The 16,709-nt window shown below is 35.1% G+C and overlaps 2 protein-coding genes across 2 annotated transcripts in view; one reads left to right on the forward strand and one right to left on the reverse strand.

Moving 5' to 3' along the window:
• The window catches only part of CCDC146 (coiled-coil domain containing 146), a 79,099-nt gene that overhangs the window by 53,068 nt on the left and 9,322 nt on the right, over window positions 1–16,709 (reverse strand). The window lies entirely within an intron of this gene.
• On the forward strand, window positions 2,687–9,134 carry FGL2 (fibrinogen like 2). Its single transcript, XM_074869895.1, has 2 exons — window positions 2,687–3,425; window positions 6,136–9,134. The coding sequence occupies exons 1-2, from the start codon at window positions 2,687–2,689 to the stop codon at window positions 6,840–6,842; spliced, it is 1,446 nt and encodes a 481-aa protein (XP_074725996.1). The 3' UTR covers window positions 6,843–9,134.

Below are 16,709 nucleotides of genomic sequence, written 5' to 3' on the forward strand. Positions count from 1 at the left end.
CCCCATCTGGGAAGAAACTTTGTTTATAAACAAACTGCAGTTCTCAGATTTATCTGGTCCAGTATTTCTGCCATTAGTTAAGATGCATAAGCATCTTAACAGTTTAAGATTGCTCAGTGCCCTTTCTAAGGGCAAAGACCTGTTAAAAACTCAGTTTTCAAAGTTTGCTTCATTTATTCCAAGGAAAATAAGAGGTGCAAAACACAAAATAGGCTCGGGCATATTACTTTGAGTTCTGGAAGGAAGAAGAGAGATCTGAAAAATTGTTGGGAATGGACATTCCCTGACAGAACAAGAAGAAACACGAGTCCTCAATTTGAAGACTGCTCCAGGTAGGAGAAGCGTACAGATATCTGATGGAGAAATGGGTCTTTCAGGCTCCAAACAGACTGCTGATAGCCTAGCAGCAGAACCTCAGACTAGTAACAAAATCAGGAGGATAGCAGAGCATCTCAAGATTACAGAAATCTCACCCAAAGGAGGAAGTAAGTATCCCAAAATGAAGGTATATAAGGGACCAAGGAATGAATGTCTCAGGACAAAGATGATCAAAAATCTCAGATACCTCACATTACTATCTGAACTTTCTTTTCTTTGACATTCAGCATTACTAGAAATTTCTGCCCTTCTTGAAGTTACTAAGTTCCAATGATATTTTAGGCTTTCAATGCAGCGCAACAGTCATAAATTATAACAATATTTGACAAGCATTTAAACATTTCAAGGCAATTCATAAGATGTGGTCTACCAAGGATTATTATTATTAATTTTACAGATACAGAATAGTTTTTCCAGTCCAAAGTCCCACAGCAGAGTTCATCGTAAATTGAATAAACAACAGTGTGGTAGCAATATGGCTCCTAAATAACTAGGATTTAGGAATTCTATTGGATTTCTAAAGGCCCTCAAAATAGGCTGGTATAGCTTTCCTCAATTTGACAGTAGCAGCCGAAAGGAGAACAAGGCTCTGTAAACACCTGATTTTAGACTGATAAAAAAATGTAGGATCCTATCAATCAAATGAAAAATTTTAAAATTTTAGTCACAAATTGAAATCATACATTTCTCCGTTACAAACATTTCAGCTTTGATGCATTTTTAACAAAACCAAAGTGGTGTCAGTATCTTACACCCAAGTTGCAGTCTGTGGCGGATCTTTCACCTCACTGCTGAGGAACTACCATGATCTGAAAAGGAGAGATACACAGTTTTGCCACATAACTAGAAGTGCCATGGCAGGTTCTGGGATGTTCATTTAGAATATGGGAAAGGTAGATTCAAACCCCTTTTCTCAAGAAAGTGCCCAGACCGTTGTGCTATCCAGGAATCTGAAGGAATTGTTGTAGCAGGTTAGACAAGTAGGTTTTTTTATCAAGCCTCCCTCCTGTACTATCAATATAAGCTTGTGGTCTCTATAAAAGCTAGTAACATTCCAGAGATCATGAACTTACAGAGTATGTGTGTGACTAATGTTTGTTTAATGTTTAATCTGTATTATGAGTAATTTCAAATAGGGTTTAGGGACATAAATTGTTCAGATTGGACGAATTAAACAAGAACTGGTGTAAAAACCCTTTACTCATGCAATTTATTTGGCTCCTGACTGGGCTATGAATGCATGAATATGTGCCTGTGTAGCCTTGCTTTGGGGCACAAGGAAAATGACATAGATCATTAAAATTGCATAGGCACCACGTGAGAATGGCAAAGGTGGCTGTAGAATAAAAATGAGGAAGTACATGGCAAATGTCACCTAGAGCTGAAGTATTCCATTTGGTGTGATTAGTCCTCTGAAGTACATGATTAACTCTTAAAGCTGATACAAGCACAATAAAAAGAAAAGCAGGAACCGAAAATCAGGAATACAGAAAAGAATACCCCAAACTGATGGGCCCATGGGAGCTTCTTCCCTAGCTCTCTGCCTTGCTTTGGATTTAGAATTCAGGACATTATTCAGAAGACCAGAACTTGCTTTGGGTTTTCTGGACAATCAATCCAACAACTCGGATCCTGGGCATCAAAGCAGGGGAGGGTCTCTCAAGTTCCCTTACCTTCACTTAGAAAGGTTCAGTAAGAATTACTCAGAATCAGGTAACAGTGAATTTTAACTGTGATGTGTCATATAAATCATGAATATTCCAGGTAACTATTCTAAGCAGTGCTAGGCAAAATAGGAGGAAGAAACTGCTGTTCATCCTCCCTAGTTTGTGACTCTATCCTGAAAAATATTTGGAACTTAAACTATATGTGCATTTCAACATGCTTTGAGATTTAAATCATTTTCATGAATACATTTGTTCATGAACCTATACAGTTTTAGGAATAAGGGGGCTGAGTGACAGCAAAGCTATTGCTATGATAAACCTCAAACTGGGAAAGGGGCTGTTTTTCCCCTTTTCCACCTGCTGTGGTAAAACCATAGTCTGGTTTTGAAAAGCAGTTTTAGAACATTCAGATGTTAAGAAATAGATGTTAGAGGACTGTTATAACAGACAACTAAGTGATTTTTTTTCCTCAAAAAAGAAAATCCATGTGCAACAAGGAATGAAATTAAATTGCATAAGTGATCAGCACACATGCATTTCATAATTTTGCTTACATACACTAGTTCTGAGTCAGGAATACTCACTGAAACATGCTACTCTTGCAAGCACTACCTACTTTGCTCTGCTATTAATCACTCGTGATGCAAACACTCCCACCCATTTCTGAGAACAGTGTAGGCAGTCTGATAACTCACAGGCTTCAAGCTGCCCTTATAAAGTTGTTCCACTTCTGCACACTTCCTCATACTGCTAGTTTCTCTCTGAAGATGAAGCTGCTCGTTTACTTAGTCTTGCTGAAGACAGCTCTCCTCACTTTAACAAATGTCTTCGCAGTTATTCTAGAAGATGAAGAGGATGCTAAAGAAGGAAAACTTACTGACACTTGTCCTATAAAGCTCAAAACTAATCGGAAATGTGATGGAGGAGAAGATTGTCCCTATCAGATAAATCTGCCTCCGATGACCATCCAGTTACCCAAAGAATTCAGACTGCTTGAGAAGACTCTCAAAGAAGTACAGACCCTTAAAGAAGCAGTAAACAAGCTGAAGAAATGCTGCCAGCTGCAGGCAGATGACAACCAAGAGAGAGACAGTAGTAATGAATTCCAGCTACCTAATGCAGAAACTCCAGCAGAAACCAGCAAAATCCAAGATAACAGAGTAAAGGACCTGCAAAGCAAAGTTAACAGAATGGCAACCAGCTTAAAAAATGCAAAGAGCCAGATTCAGACACTGCAGGGTCGTTTAGAGAAGATGAGCCTCATAAATATGAACAATGTAGAACATTATGTTGACAGCAAAGTTGCTAATTTGACATTTGTTGTGAACAGCCTTGATAACAAATGTTCTTCTAAATGTCCAGCAATGCAACCACGACCTGGTATGTAACCTGTTAATTCTTACTGCCTGTATAAGCTTTCTGTGTGTTTTACAAATATTAGGCAAACAATTTAAAATATATTTTAACTAAATAGCTGTGCTATTAACTTCACAAGTAAAGTATTTGCTCTTTTAGTGTTTATTTATACTGCTGTAAAATATTTCAGCTGCCACTAGAGGGTTACTGAGAACTGCAGGTGTTCAGTTCCTCCTAGAACTGGGACTTATGGGATTTAAAACATGAATTTTCAAATTACCTTTTTTTTTTTTTTTTTGCATTTCAGTTAGGAAACATGAAAAATTAACTTACTATTTTACACCCTACTACCCTTCATTAAGGATATTAAATATCAGTGAACTATGTATGTTTTCTCCTTGGATGACAAGGGGTAAATTTTCTCTAGGTGTGCCTTTATGGTTTTTTTTCAATGCGAAACTGCAATTATTCTGAAATAGTCTGCAAGTCATTATTAAACATGAAGAGAATCTAGTAAACTTTTAAACAGATGGATAATAAAAGAATATTTCTACCATCACAGTGAATATCTGAAAGGCTTAGATAAAAAAGCTTAACAGTACTTCTTGAGGGTAATGTATGCACCATCATTTTAATACTAAACCCTTAACATGGATCTAATATCTAAGCAATATAAAATAGAAAACAGGTGTTATCACTGACACTTTTTTCTATCACTTTTTAATTGTCCTAATTAAAATTAAGAAATAGAACTAATAATTTCTTTGTAATGTTGACTCATTAAGAGAAGACTGAAGGTTTTTTTAAAGTCATAAAGTTTTTATATCACATATAAGAATCTTTGAAAACAAGAAATAGTCACTAGATGGTCTGTGTATTCTACCACTTAGATATCATACATATGAAGATAGGGTTCTCTATAGAGATAAAGCAGAGAAAAATCAGGCTGCATTACAGTTTTTAAGCCTCTGTTGCTTAGCATTCAAGTTTAAAATAAAACTGTTCTTCTGTCTACCCATATTAAAAATTGAAGGATCTGCAGATGGTACAGTGTATGTACAGCTGAAATTCTTGAAAGTGTGAAAACAGCAAATGAATAATAATAAAGGTAATGCTTTTACTATATCAACAATCTGCTTAAATCAGATATATATCAGTATAAATCAGTTACTTTAATTCAGATATAAAACATTCACAAAAAGAATGATAATGGGAATGAATCAAATCCAAGTACAGTACTTCATAACAGACTAATTTTAGAGATTTCTCACACTGAAATGTTGGGTATTGTTCATAGTATATGATCATGTAGATATTCCTTATATTTTACAGTAACTGATGCTAGAAGTGTTTGTAGCAGCAATATGTACATTATGAAAACTAGTAAGGATAACAGTTACAACTTTTCCCTATACAAAAGCTATTCCTGCTTCCACTGAAAGTAACAGCAAAACTTTACTTAAATAGGAGTTGAATTGGATTATCAAAGCATTTTAGCTGAAATGTATATTCTCTGTCAATATCTGCTCTGAAACTTAGTCCACCAAACATCTTACACAAAGTTCAGTGAAATAAATGAGACTGTTGTGGATTCAGATTAAGCTTTCATAGATGTCTAGTTTTCTGTACAGGCAAACAGGGAGTCCTGAGTCTTATCCTCTGCTGCAGCCTGAGAACACTCCTCTTTTTCAAGAAATAGTTTAATTGTTTAATTTTTTTATAGGAAAAACATGCAATTTAAGCCTGCAAATGAACAGGCACATAAATTGAAATCTGCAATAATAATGAACATTATGATTTTGACTGTTAACTCAGAAATTCTGAGAGTTCTTTGTATCACTTACTTAAGAACATGGAATTATGATACCATTCGGTTGAACACAGTGTCATTACTGGATGACATTGTGGATCAAAAATGGATTTCCACTCTGCAGGAAAAACCTGGGGGTATTTTTCTTCTGAATAGAATACATCATCTATCAGTGCAAAAAAGCTATGTTAATGGTAGATGCTAAAACTTTTTCTTACTGTAAAGCCAGCAGTGCCACATAAACAGGAAAACACCATCACTTTTCTAGCTTCATCTTTCTAGGAATGGTATTACTACAACAGATGAGACAATTTTATTACTTTTTTTTTCCTGTTTCCTAAAGTACAGTCAACATTAAGACATGAAATATTTCTAATGATGTTATGTTCTGTATCAAATGATGTCAACTGAACAACAGCCAGGTTAATGTCATTCCCATATGGAGAAAGCTTTTTCTCTGACGTACTGCCAGATGAAAATTTAAATTATAGACAGGGTGTGATGGTATACCCTTAAATACAAAAAGCAGCAAGTGTGAAAAAACAAAGCATTAGAAATCTCAACTGAAGAAATCAGGCTGAATTTACAGGAGGTAATGAAAGGATAAAGAGAAGGGTAGAGATAAGGAGAAGAGGGAAAGCAAACAATCAAAATGCTCCCATATTAGGCAGTTTTGATACAAAAAGTCATTTAAATGGTTTTTTTCAGGCAACTATCTGATGCAGGGATTCTAGATGGCATCAATTATAGAATAAACCTGATGGAAGAAAACTGTTTCTCTCTAGAACTGAAGTTGCTGTGATTATTTCCTATGTAGAAGTCTGTCCAATCCAAGTTCTGTATGCCACATCAGTCTGGGTGAAAAATGTGCTTGTTTTGAAATTGAAATTATGTTTATTCTAACACTGTCTGCTCTTCTACCAGTTATACAAATAATGCAGAGAGACTGTGCTGATCATTACACAGCAGGCAGAAGGAGTAACGGAATCTACAGGATTAGCCCTGACCCCAGAAATGATAGCTTTGAAGTTTACTGTGACATGCGAACACATGGAGGCGGCTGGACAGTGCTGCAACGGCGTCAGGATGGTAGCACTAACTTTAACAGAACCTGGAATGACTACAAAAGTGGCTTTGGAAACCTCAGCAGGGAGTTTTGGCTGGGGAATGACAAAATTCACCTTCTGACAAAGAGCCAGGAAATGCAACTAAGAATTGAACTTGAAGATTTTAATGGTATCAGGGAGTACGCGAAATATGAACACTTCTATGTGGCCAACGAATATCTAAAGTACCGTCTAAGTGTTCACGGCTATAGCGGCACAGCAGGAGATGCCCTTCACTACAGCAAGCATTACAACCATGATCAAAAGTTCTTTACAACTCCAGACAAGGACAATGATAGGTATCCATCAGGAAACTGTGGAGCATACTACAGCTCTGGCTGGTGGTTTGATGCATGCTTGTCTGCCAACCTCAATGGCAAGTACTACCACAAGAAATACAAAGGTGTTCGCAACGGCATTTTCTGGGGTACATGGCATGGTATTTCTGATGATATTCCCAGTGGATATAGGCAAGCTTTTAAATCAGTAAAAATCATGATCAGACCCAAAAGTTTTGTGCAGTAATTCTACACCTTTCAATAACTAGTCTGCATTGGATTGCACTCAAAATCTTACTTACTCAGTATTATACTCAGAATTCAAGTATTCAGTTATGTTTGGCATAAAATAGTTCTAGACAAAACAACATACTTCCACATAAATTTTTAGAGATGGTTTGACCCATATAATATATTAAAACCAGCATAAATGTTTCTGAATAGTTATAGCTAAAACTTAGCAGAGGTTGAGTCTTGGTACTGTTATGTAAATATTCTAAGCATTGCTTTTGGTGCTTTTACTGACTGTGATGTACCAGATTTTAGAATTTAAAACTTTTAAATGGTCTTCCACAAATTGTGTCTGAATGAGCACCTTCATTTTAACCTGAAAATAACACAGAGGTATAACTGATAATCTGTCAACACTTAGAAGGAAAATTAGTCTCTCTGAAACAGCCTGACTTTGTATATCATTTGTCCTTCACAACTTCAAAAGGTATACCAAGGCAATATCAATATAAATTAGGAAAAGTACTACAAGTTATTATTTTTAAAGGTCTAGGAAGAGAGGGCCTTGTGGTTTGCCCAAAGACACAAAAAAAGCCTGGAAGAAAACTTATAAAATGAAGATGATTCCTCAAATCTTATATTCCCTTTGCAAAGATTATTCAAAGAAGTCGGTGAAGGAATTTAATAAAAGCAAGTGGAAATAATGTAGACAGCATGTAATGAAAGACAGTATTTCTTGCTCATTTTGGTTCTTCTGTTCAAGCTCAAGGTCCTATTTGTTGTTGATGGGAGAAAGGAGCCGTTATGTAGCTTATTGCACATTTATATAGCCAAGTAGACAGGTAGGAAGGAGACACATCAAGAAGAATCCCTGTCTTTGTATTAATGCCTCTAAATACATACAAAAAGAGTTTCCAGTGCCATTCTGCTTTCTCCTGAATCTTTTAGGTAAGCCACATGTTACAAGATGATTCTTGTAGAGACTCAAGCTCTCATTTAAGTACTTCTCACTCTAGGTACCATTAGACCTTAAAATTTTAAGGAAGATTATATATACTTATTTTGCAAGATACACAAAGATTGTGTTCTCCCCATTTTCTAAGTACCCCTTTTGTAGCCACAGAAACATGAACTGGCAACGATGAACGGAAAAGAGTATGTGAAATACTTTTTTCTTCTAAAAAATAACAAATGAAACAATCAAATTTTCAAATACTTCAAGAAGTGCAAATTAGAGCTACTACTATTAAAGCTCATGTTGTAGATAGCAAGCAGAAATTTGACTATACGTATCTATTGCCTCCCCTAGAAAGGACATGTCTCTATAATCACAGTGACTAACATTCTGAGTGGAGATGCAACTTAACCTCAGCAAGAGGCTGTTTTACTATATTGCTTATGCCAATCTTGAGATGCACATAAACTATACTAAGACTGTATTTCTTTACCAGTTAAAGTGTGGTCTTTGCTGGCATAGCCTTTTTGATTAAAAGAGACCTGCCAAAAAAAAAAAGTATACACCTGACCTAATACTTTACAAATATGACCTTTACTGTTTTTTTTAAGATGATAATGAAACTATTATGGTTACAAGTTATGCAAATGAGCAACAGTGGCAATTGCTAAATTGTAAAATATTAATATATATTTTAAGGAAGTAAATATTTTGAAGGATATTTCAGTATGAAGTGTAATTTGGTTTATTTTATTTCAATTTTAAAGACTAATGGAAAATTTTAATTGCAAGATGTATAATCTTTGAGAACATGTTTTGAAGCTATAGAATATTTATTTTGGAATAAAAAAGGATTGTCTAAACAAAAAAAAACAACTTACGAGGTATTGGTTAGAAGAGTAAACATCTAATTGCATATGACCATATTTAATCATTTTGCATGAAATGCACAATTTGCTCCTATTCAATTACACGGTAACTAGCTAAGTATGACTTACAGTATCTACAAGCTTCTAACTGAAAATGTCTTTTCCCTGCTAAGTTGTTAGATGAGAAACTGTCCTTTTTTTATCCTGTTTAAAGGAAACTTTGTAAAACACAGAAATTTTATCAGAATAAGCAAATGTGACTAATATCACCTATAAAAGCCTTGTCTGATGTCTTAAAAAAAAAAGGGGGGGGGGGCGGGAAATGTAATGTTGTTACACAAATCTGAGTATTACCTGCTTGGAACTTTGGTAGCTGAATCTCCATTGATGTGTACCAGTTTTACAAAGTGTAACTCCATCTACTTGTTGCAAGCATTATTTTTGGTTTTCCTTGGCAATAAAATTAGTCACACTGTTAAAGCTGTACTACTGTCATAGATGTTTATGGGGACTACAAAAAAAATTATCATAAATTGTTTTATTGATTTTCTGTAAAAATTGAAGCAATAAGAAAACACAGCTAACTTTAGATGGCCAACAAAGATGACTGTGTGATGTGCCAGGAGAGTTACTGCTAGTAACAAGAGTTCTTAAGAGATTTGTTTTATGACACTTCAGTTGCCAGATGATACCAAAGGATGAAATCTCAGACATCTTTTTGAAACTATTCATATTTTGGAAGAGCAAAAACTAATTGCCCAATCAAGAGTTTACACAACCCATATCTTTAACATGAAAGAGGAGAAGCAAACTCATCTGTTTTTTGTAGTACACACAACCTTTCACGTCACATGCAAGTTTTATCAAAGCATGTGAATAGAAAGAATACCCCAAATTAAAGCATCAATTTTTTATACAAACAAAAGCATTTGGTCTCTGCTTAAGGCTTAAGAATTCAAAAGGTCTTCCAGTTTACAGAAAACATCTATATAACACTGACTATCATATGAAAACACTTGTGGTTTTTATCTCACTAATATTTAAATTGTGAATTTTACTGAAGAAGATTACTAACAGTGGGTTTGCTAGCAAAATTCCTATGGGTTATTTCCAAAAAATAAAGGCACAAACCCATCTGTTCAATGTGATCAGCCAAGCAGACTGTAATGTCTTGGCTTTCTATGCATTGCTTAAACAAAAAAAAAACAGAAAAAAAAAAAAACAGAAAAAAAAAAAAAACAGAGAAGAAATGAAAAGGTCTGACAGCAGTGATTTTCTTTTCTTCCTTTTTTTTAATGCAAATATCTGTTTCCTTAATGGTATTTTTTGGGAAACACTGCGGTCAAACTCAGAGAGTGAACTGCAAACAACAGGTAGTTTGACAATTTGGTGGAAAATAAACGGGCATTTATGTGATTATTTTCAAAGGAAATTAAGATGGTTCTCAATCCATACCTAGAATACCGTGTTTATAACTTAAAGCAAAATAAAATACAAAAAAAAAAAAAAGGTGCCAAATTTAACTAGCATCTATAACTTACACACGATAGAAAAATCAAAACAGGAAGGATGCGACTTCAAGTCTTCATAGAGAAAAAAGATAAGACCTAAATACTGGCCTACCAAGAAGGAGGTTTGAAATACATTTTTATAAATGTGTTCTGTGTTCTTTTTTTCAGGAGATAAAAGAAAAATAATATGGTATATATGGACCTGAAGACACTGACATAAGTTTCAAAGAAAAATGGCTGAGCAATGCCATCCACAGGCCCTGCTAAATGCAAACATTCCACTTACTAAACTGATCTCTTTCATTCACAGCTTTAATGAAACTTTTATGAAGTTATAATACTTCTGCCAGAAGCAAATTTGGCCATCACCCTCAATGGTAACCAAATCCAGAAAACAATGTGTTAAGATGATGTGTCAAAACCGACCCTCACACATGTCATGAGAACAGGATATGAATCAATATTTTTACGTCCTTGTTCATCAGTTTTTCTGATCTCAGTAAAAAAAGAATCCATTTGGAAAATAATAACTGGAAAATGTATCCCCAATAACCTAATTATGTTCATAGAATCAAGACAAACTGTAAGTCTAATTAATATTACACTTCTACTGAAATAGTATGCCAACATTTAGAATTATACAGTCGAAAATAAAAAGTATGCTTTACACACTTATTTTTAAGCAATTACATGGAGTCAATGATTTTTATGGAGAAGTAGGATCCACTTTGAGAAACAAATTCTCACTTCTTTCTTCTGACAGAATATAAAAGCCCCTCTCCTTACCTCTGCAGCTCAAAGTCTAGATGCTAAACACAAAGATAAGGATCCTTTCTCATGCAGATCTTTAAGGCTCTGTTCATTAAGGGGTATTTGGACACTGGTTTTTTGAATAAGGAAACCAGAAATCACCTTTTTAACATTTAAAGTAACCTAATCTGTGTAACAGATGATTCTCCACCACTGGACATTTTTATCGAATGTACGTTTGGTGAACTGTATCTTCCTCACCATGCAGTGTGCTGACATAAATATCATAAGCCAAGGCCAGGCAGACTCACAATTTTAGTACAAGATCACCCTGTTTTGCAGTATCAGATCTCCGATACATACTTTGGATGAGAAAAGGGGAAGAGAGAGAAAGCTTTGGAACATAAGACAGCAATATGTTTGTCTTTTTAAGTCTCGCAAGTCTCAAAAATTGTTGACAAAAGGCCAAAACACAAGAAGACGCTGCAGCTACAGGTTATTCCTTCTAGTCTTACAGCTTTAGGGAGCTGTGTTTCCTCTGTGTGGCATGAAATCTGCACTTGACTTTATAGCAGCATAGAAGAAACAACACATCACAAATGCTTTCAAACGTGCTTTTCAGAAATGTACAGAAATACCACCTGCTTTGTGATAATATGAACACATGCAACAGCTTACTGGCCTTGTTTCCTCACAACGTCACTTCAAGCGGTAAAAAGAATCTCTCAGTTGAAGGAGCATATTACACTGGGTCTGCTCTTTAAAAGCATCTGTAAATTCACCCCACTCTGCTACAGCTTTTTATAGGAGTTACCACCAATTGGGACAAGCAACTTACCTTTTGCAACAACCGATCGTTTTAACGTTCGCTATGCAAACTATTGCTTGCTTGCTGAAAGCTGTTGCAAAAAAACCCAGACTCTAGCTTACAGACACATTATCATCCCTAGCTGACTTCCCAAGTGACCATATCAACAAAGTTAAAAAAGGTTTATTTAATTAGCAGTCAGATTCCTATGGGTGGAGGTGGAGGCAACATCTGTCTTTGCTGTCTGTGCCAACATATTTATACAGCTTTTTTGTTGTGCCAGGAGCCTTTGAAGCATGTAATGTGGAGTGTGCCAGCATCAGCTTAAGTCTGAAATGTTGTTTGCATTCAACAGCTAAGATTTTTACATCTTACCCACTGCTTTACATTTTATCCACTGCTATGGTTACCATGCAAAAATATACTGATGATCATACTTTATAAGAGTAGAAAGCACACTACAGTAGGTGAACAGAAATTAAATTGGTGGTTATATTAAAAAAAATTATTTTCTATCTTAGACTACCAAGCTAACTTTTCTAGGAAAAGTTTTAATTTAAAGATGTATTGACTTTTTTTTTTTTTTAAAGAGAAGTTATTTACACCTACCTTTTAACCTAAATTAGGAGAGAATTAAAAAACAGCTTGTTAGCAAAAGAAATTGGAAAAGGCTGTATTTTCTAGAGTGGCATTGTTAGACATCAGAATGCCACTGAAGAAATGTATGAAATACTGATTCTTAGTATTTATATTTGAAAGCTGTAGCCAACCTTTATGCAGCTTTCTCTTCTTTCCTGCAGCACAGATGAGAAAAAAGAGAAAAATGAAAAGTACCTTTCCCTCCTTGAACCACATTCAAACACTGAACGCACGCATCATTCCATGACTTTAAAGCTCTCACAGCAAGCAAATCCACCTGAGTCAACACCAGATCAGCTGAAGCAAAATTTGCTTGAGAAGTCACTGTCACTATACTGTTCATTTTTTGGTAAACATGGAGATTTGCTCTGTTTCCAGTAGAACCAGGATTTCAGTTAACATCTTTATTAGCATTTCAACCACTTTCGATAGTCAGGGGTAAGACATTCATTAATCTCAGAAGGACTCAAAGTTTCAAAATACTCATGAAAAATATTCATGAAAGGTTCTTTCTGCTTCCTGACGGATGGTGGCAACAGGATTCTTGGACACCAGCAAAAAGAAACATAGCATGATAGTGACGATTGCCATCAAGAAAAAGCAGTGCAAAGTAAAGATTTGGTGCTGGTATCAGATAGGGAGCACAGTCCATTTTATCTTTATAGGATACAGAGTGCAACATTAGACCAATCAGAAAAATCTCACAAAGGAGTTTATTCTTCTGCAGGTATCAATTTAGTACATAAATGGATGATGTTTATTAGCAGAAAGAGATTATTGGGGTACCTTCCAAACAAGGTATCCGCTGGCTGAATCTGGTAAATAGTAAAGCACTTTTCATTCACAAGTACACTATTGTAGGGAATGAATAGCTCCATCATAGAGTCCACTACAAAGACATACAAAACAAATGCTGCAGGATCCTTTTTCTAGCAATGTTTTAAAAATAGATGTATACATTTGAGTGAACTAACAACTATCTTTCTAACTGAAGAACCAATACCAACAAAAGGAAGAGAAAGAAAAAACAGAGCATAGAAAAGCTCAGAGACATCAATCCTGAGTAAAGCCTAATAAGAACTGCTAATAAAATACTAACTGAAAAAGACCTCAAACTGGGAGAAGTTACCCTCCCACCATTTGATGTCTCCTTTTTTTTTTCCAGAAAAAGAAGAGCTCATGCCTAATTTATAAATAAATAGAATTAACTGAACAGCATTCAAAGATACTAGGCTCCATGACTGATTCTCCTTCTACCTGAAAGAACCTGAAGAATACTAGTTTTTGGATAGTCTCTTGAATCAAAAACACGAACCAGTAGGCTTTGTGAGCAATTAATCAACTTTATTAAATCATCAAAATTTTGCAAAGATAAAGTGGATGGAAAACTGTTTCTGGAGCGTAGCTGTCAATGATTCACTATCAAATTGGAAAGATGTATAGAGTAGGGGTCTTTTTTGTGTCTGGGATTAATTGTGATGTGGGTAACAAAACAAAAATTAAGCAACAGGAAAGGATTTGAAGTCTATAATAGATTACAAACTAAACATTAACAGCATCATTATGACAACTGATGTTTTATTTGTATATGTTCCCATTAAAACAGGAAAGCCTGGATCAGGTGGAGGAAAGGAAAGAACAAGTTGAGTGTCCATAGGAAAAAAATGTTACTATACAGAGCAGGGATGGGCAAATTTATGGGGACAAAAATTATGAAACTGGGCAGGAAGCCATTTGTTAATTGGTCTTTTTTGTTTCCATTCTGTTTAATCTTGTCATTTTGAGCACTGAATCCAATTTCATGTCATGTTCTGTTGGTTTTTATATTCAAATGGAAATTTTAATATGTCCTGTGCGGCTTTAGCAGTAATAGTAGTGTTGTAACAAGGATAATATAAGGATAAAGGGAGAGGTAAAATGTATTCTTACTACCTGTTGCAAAAAAAATCATAAATTTGCATGCAAAAGATGAGTATAAATTCAGACCATTTTGCTGAAGCTAGCTGCTAGTCAAATATTCATTTTGTAAAATTAATAGCTCTTGAAATTTAGACATTGTACATGTCATTAAATACATTTTTGCTGCCTTTTAAGAATCAAAGTACATATACACGGTCTATAATGCACTACATTTAAAATGAAAACAGCATAATTTATTGCATATTAATGTAACAGTTATCCAAGTAATATATTTATTTCATCATACAGGTACTAGACTATGTAGTTTTCCATGGAAGTTATTAACATGATGCAGATTGATTTATTTCTAACGGCATGCAGTACAAGAAAACAGGATACGAAAAAAGATTCACAAGTCACGAAATTAAATTAGAAATGTTAGAGTAAAGGTCTTTATTTCAAGGACATAACAACAAAGGCTAAAAAAGTGGAAAGTTCATTTTGTGAATGTCAGTCGTCTAACCAACAGCAGTGGAAGTACCGAGTTAGATTGATGTCAACTTGGTAATAAATAAAAACACGTGGTGAAAAGAAGCAAGTCATGATGGACTGAGTGGCTTTTGTTCAAACCTCTGTCCAGTTTTTAATATTTTTACCTAACCCACAAAGCTAAACAATGTTCCTATGTGTTATTAAAAATGAAAGAGAAATAGTGTGCATGTGTGACTTCTTGCTATTTGTATCTTTGGCTATCTGCTGTTTACATGAGAAAAGAGACTGGCCTGACTGGAAGGTTTACTGCTAGAAAGGATATGTCTGTTCTCAAATAAATCTAATAATATCAAAAGGTGTCCCTTCTGACAAGTATTTGCTGCTATGCAGGCATAAATGACTAGCCAGTAAACCAGAGATAATATGATACAGTTCCACTTCTGTGGAAAACTTCTGAAAGCTATTCCAAGAAGGTGAAGCCAGTGTCAATGCAACAACCTCTGTGGTGACCAAAGTCATATATTTATCTCTGAATTATGTATAAAGTTCAACAAAGGAAAACAAACACGTCAGTGGAAGAGAAGAAATGTGAATAAGTGATGAAAAGCCAAATCAGCCTGTAAAGCACAAGTACGAACTGTTAAAAATTATGGTAAGAATAAATGAGTCATAGTTCCCTTTTAAAAATTGACAAAATGACCGAAAGACCTCATTTATGAAATCTTATGCAAATTGCTTACTTCAGTTTTCCACTGCACTTTTTTTTTTTCCTGAGTTGGGAACAAATTCTAATACTAAGGTTACCCTGTATTTCCCATTAATGGTTTACAATGTTATCAGAGTTAAACAAGTTGGCCTTAAATTTGACATGCGGAATAAACTCATTGGAAAGATTCTTTGAGAAAAAAAAAATGAGCCAAATGATCTGATCGTTTCCTAGAATAAGTCCAGAAAAACAAGTTTTCACCATGATTAAAAATAAGAAAAACAAAGCAGAAATGTAAAATATGTTTTAGAATGTTATACCATTTAGTTTTATTTTATTTGGGTAAAGGGTGGGGGGTAAAGATACTGTACTAGACATATGCCTCTTGTTGACATACCAAAAATTCTACCACAACTGAAAATCTATAGAAAACGTACAGGAGTAGCTGAAAATAAAGTACTCCCCGAAGTGCAGTTTCCATAGTTTCAGTAGACAGAAGGATTTCTGTTAGGTGAGAGGTCAAATCTCTTTGAGAGTTGAGCTGTCCTGGACTTTTGCAGCTGGCTTGAACTGAGAAGAAAGGGGTTTTGTGCTACAACAATACTGGAAGCTCTGGACTCACCATATACTGGCACTGGACTGAAAGGGAAAATCTCCCTGCTGAATGTACAAGAGATTAGAGAGAGATTGGCTGTGCAGCTTCATGCTATGTTCAGTATGATCTAATAGCAAGATAGGAAAGGGGCAGTACTATTTTTCTCTTCACTACAAATTCTTGCCCCTTCCTTTCTACTGACATTAGGTCCAAGGCAGAGACAGAGAGCTGGGCTGACAAACCAATCTGATAGATCCAAGCTGGAAAGAGCCCAAGGTAAAGCAACTTAAGAACTTTAAGAAAAATGTGAAGTATGAACAAAGCCTGCTTATAATATGAGAGATGTACATTTTTTTTATAAACAGGGCAGAAATGGATTGCTCCCCATTGTCACTGTGGGTAAGGCAAGAAGAAAGCTACATTATTCACTCCAAAGGAAATTTAAACTGGGATTTAGGAAAAGCTTCTTTTTTTAAAACTATAGCAATGATGGTGTTGGAAAAGGATACTGAAAGAGCTATCTCCATCACTTAAAGTTTTAAAGAACAAATGAGACAAATATCTGCAGAGAATCTACTTCAGTGTAAATTTTGCATTAGATGATCTCTTAATGTCTCTTCTGGCATTACATTTTTAAGAATTCCATTTGATATGTGTTT

Source organism: Strix uralensis, chromosome 5, assembly GCF_047716275.1.
Source record: "Strix uralensis isolate ZFMK-TIS-50842 chromosome 5, bStrUra1, whole genome shotgun sequence".
Lineage (NCBI taxonomy): Eukaryota > Metazoa > Chordata > Aves > Strigiformes > Strigidae > Strix > Strix uralensis.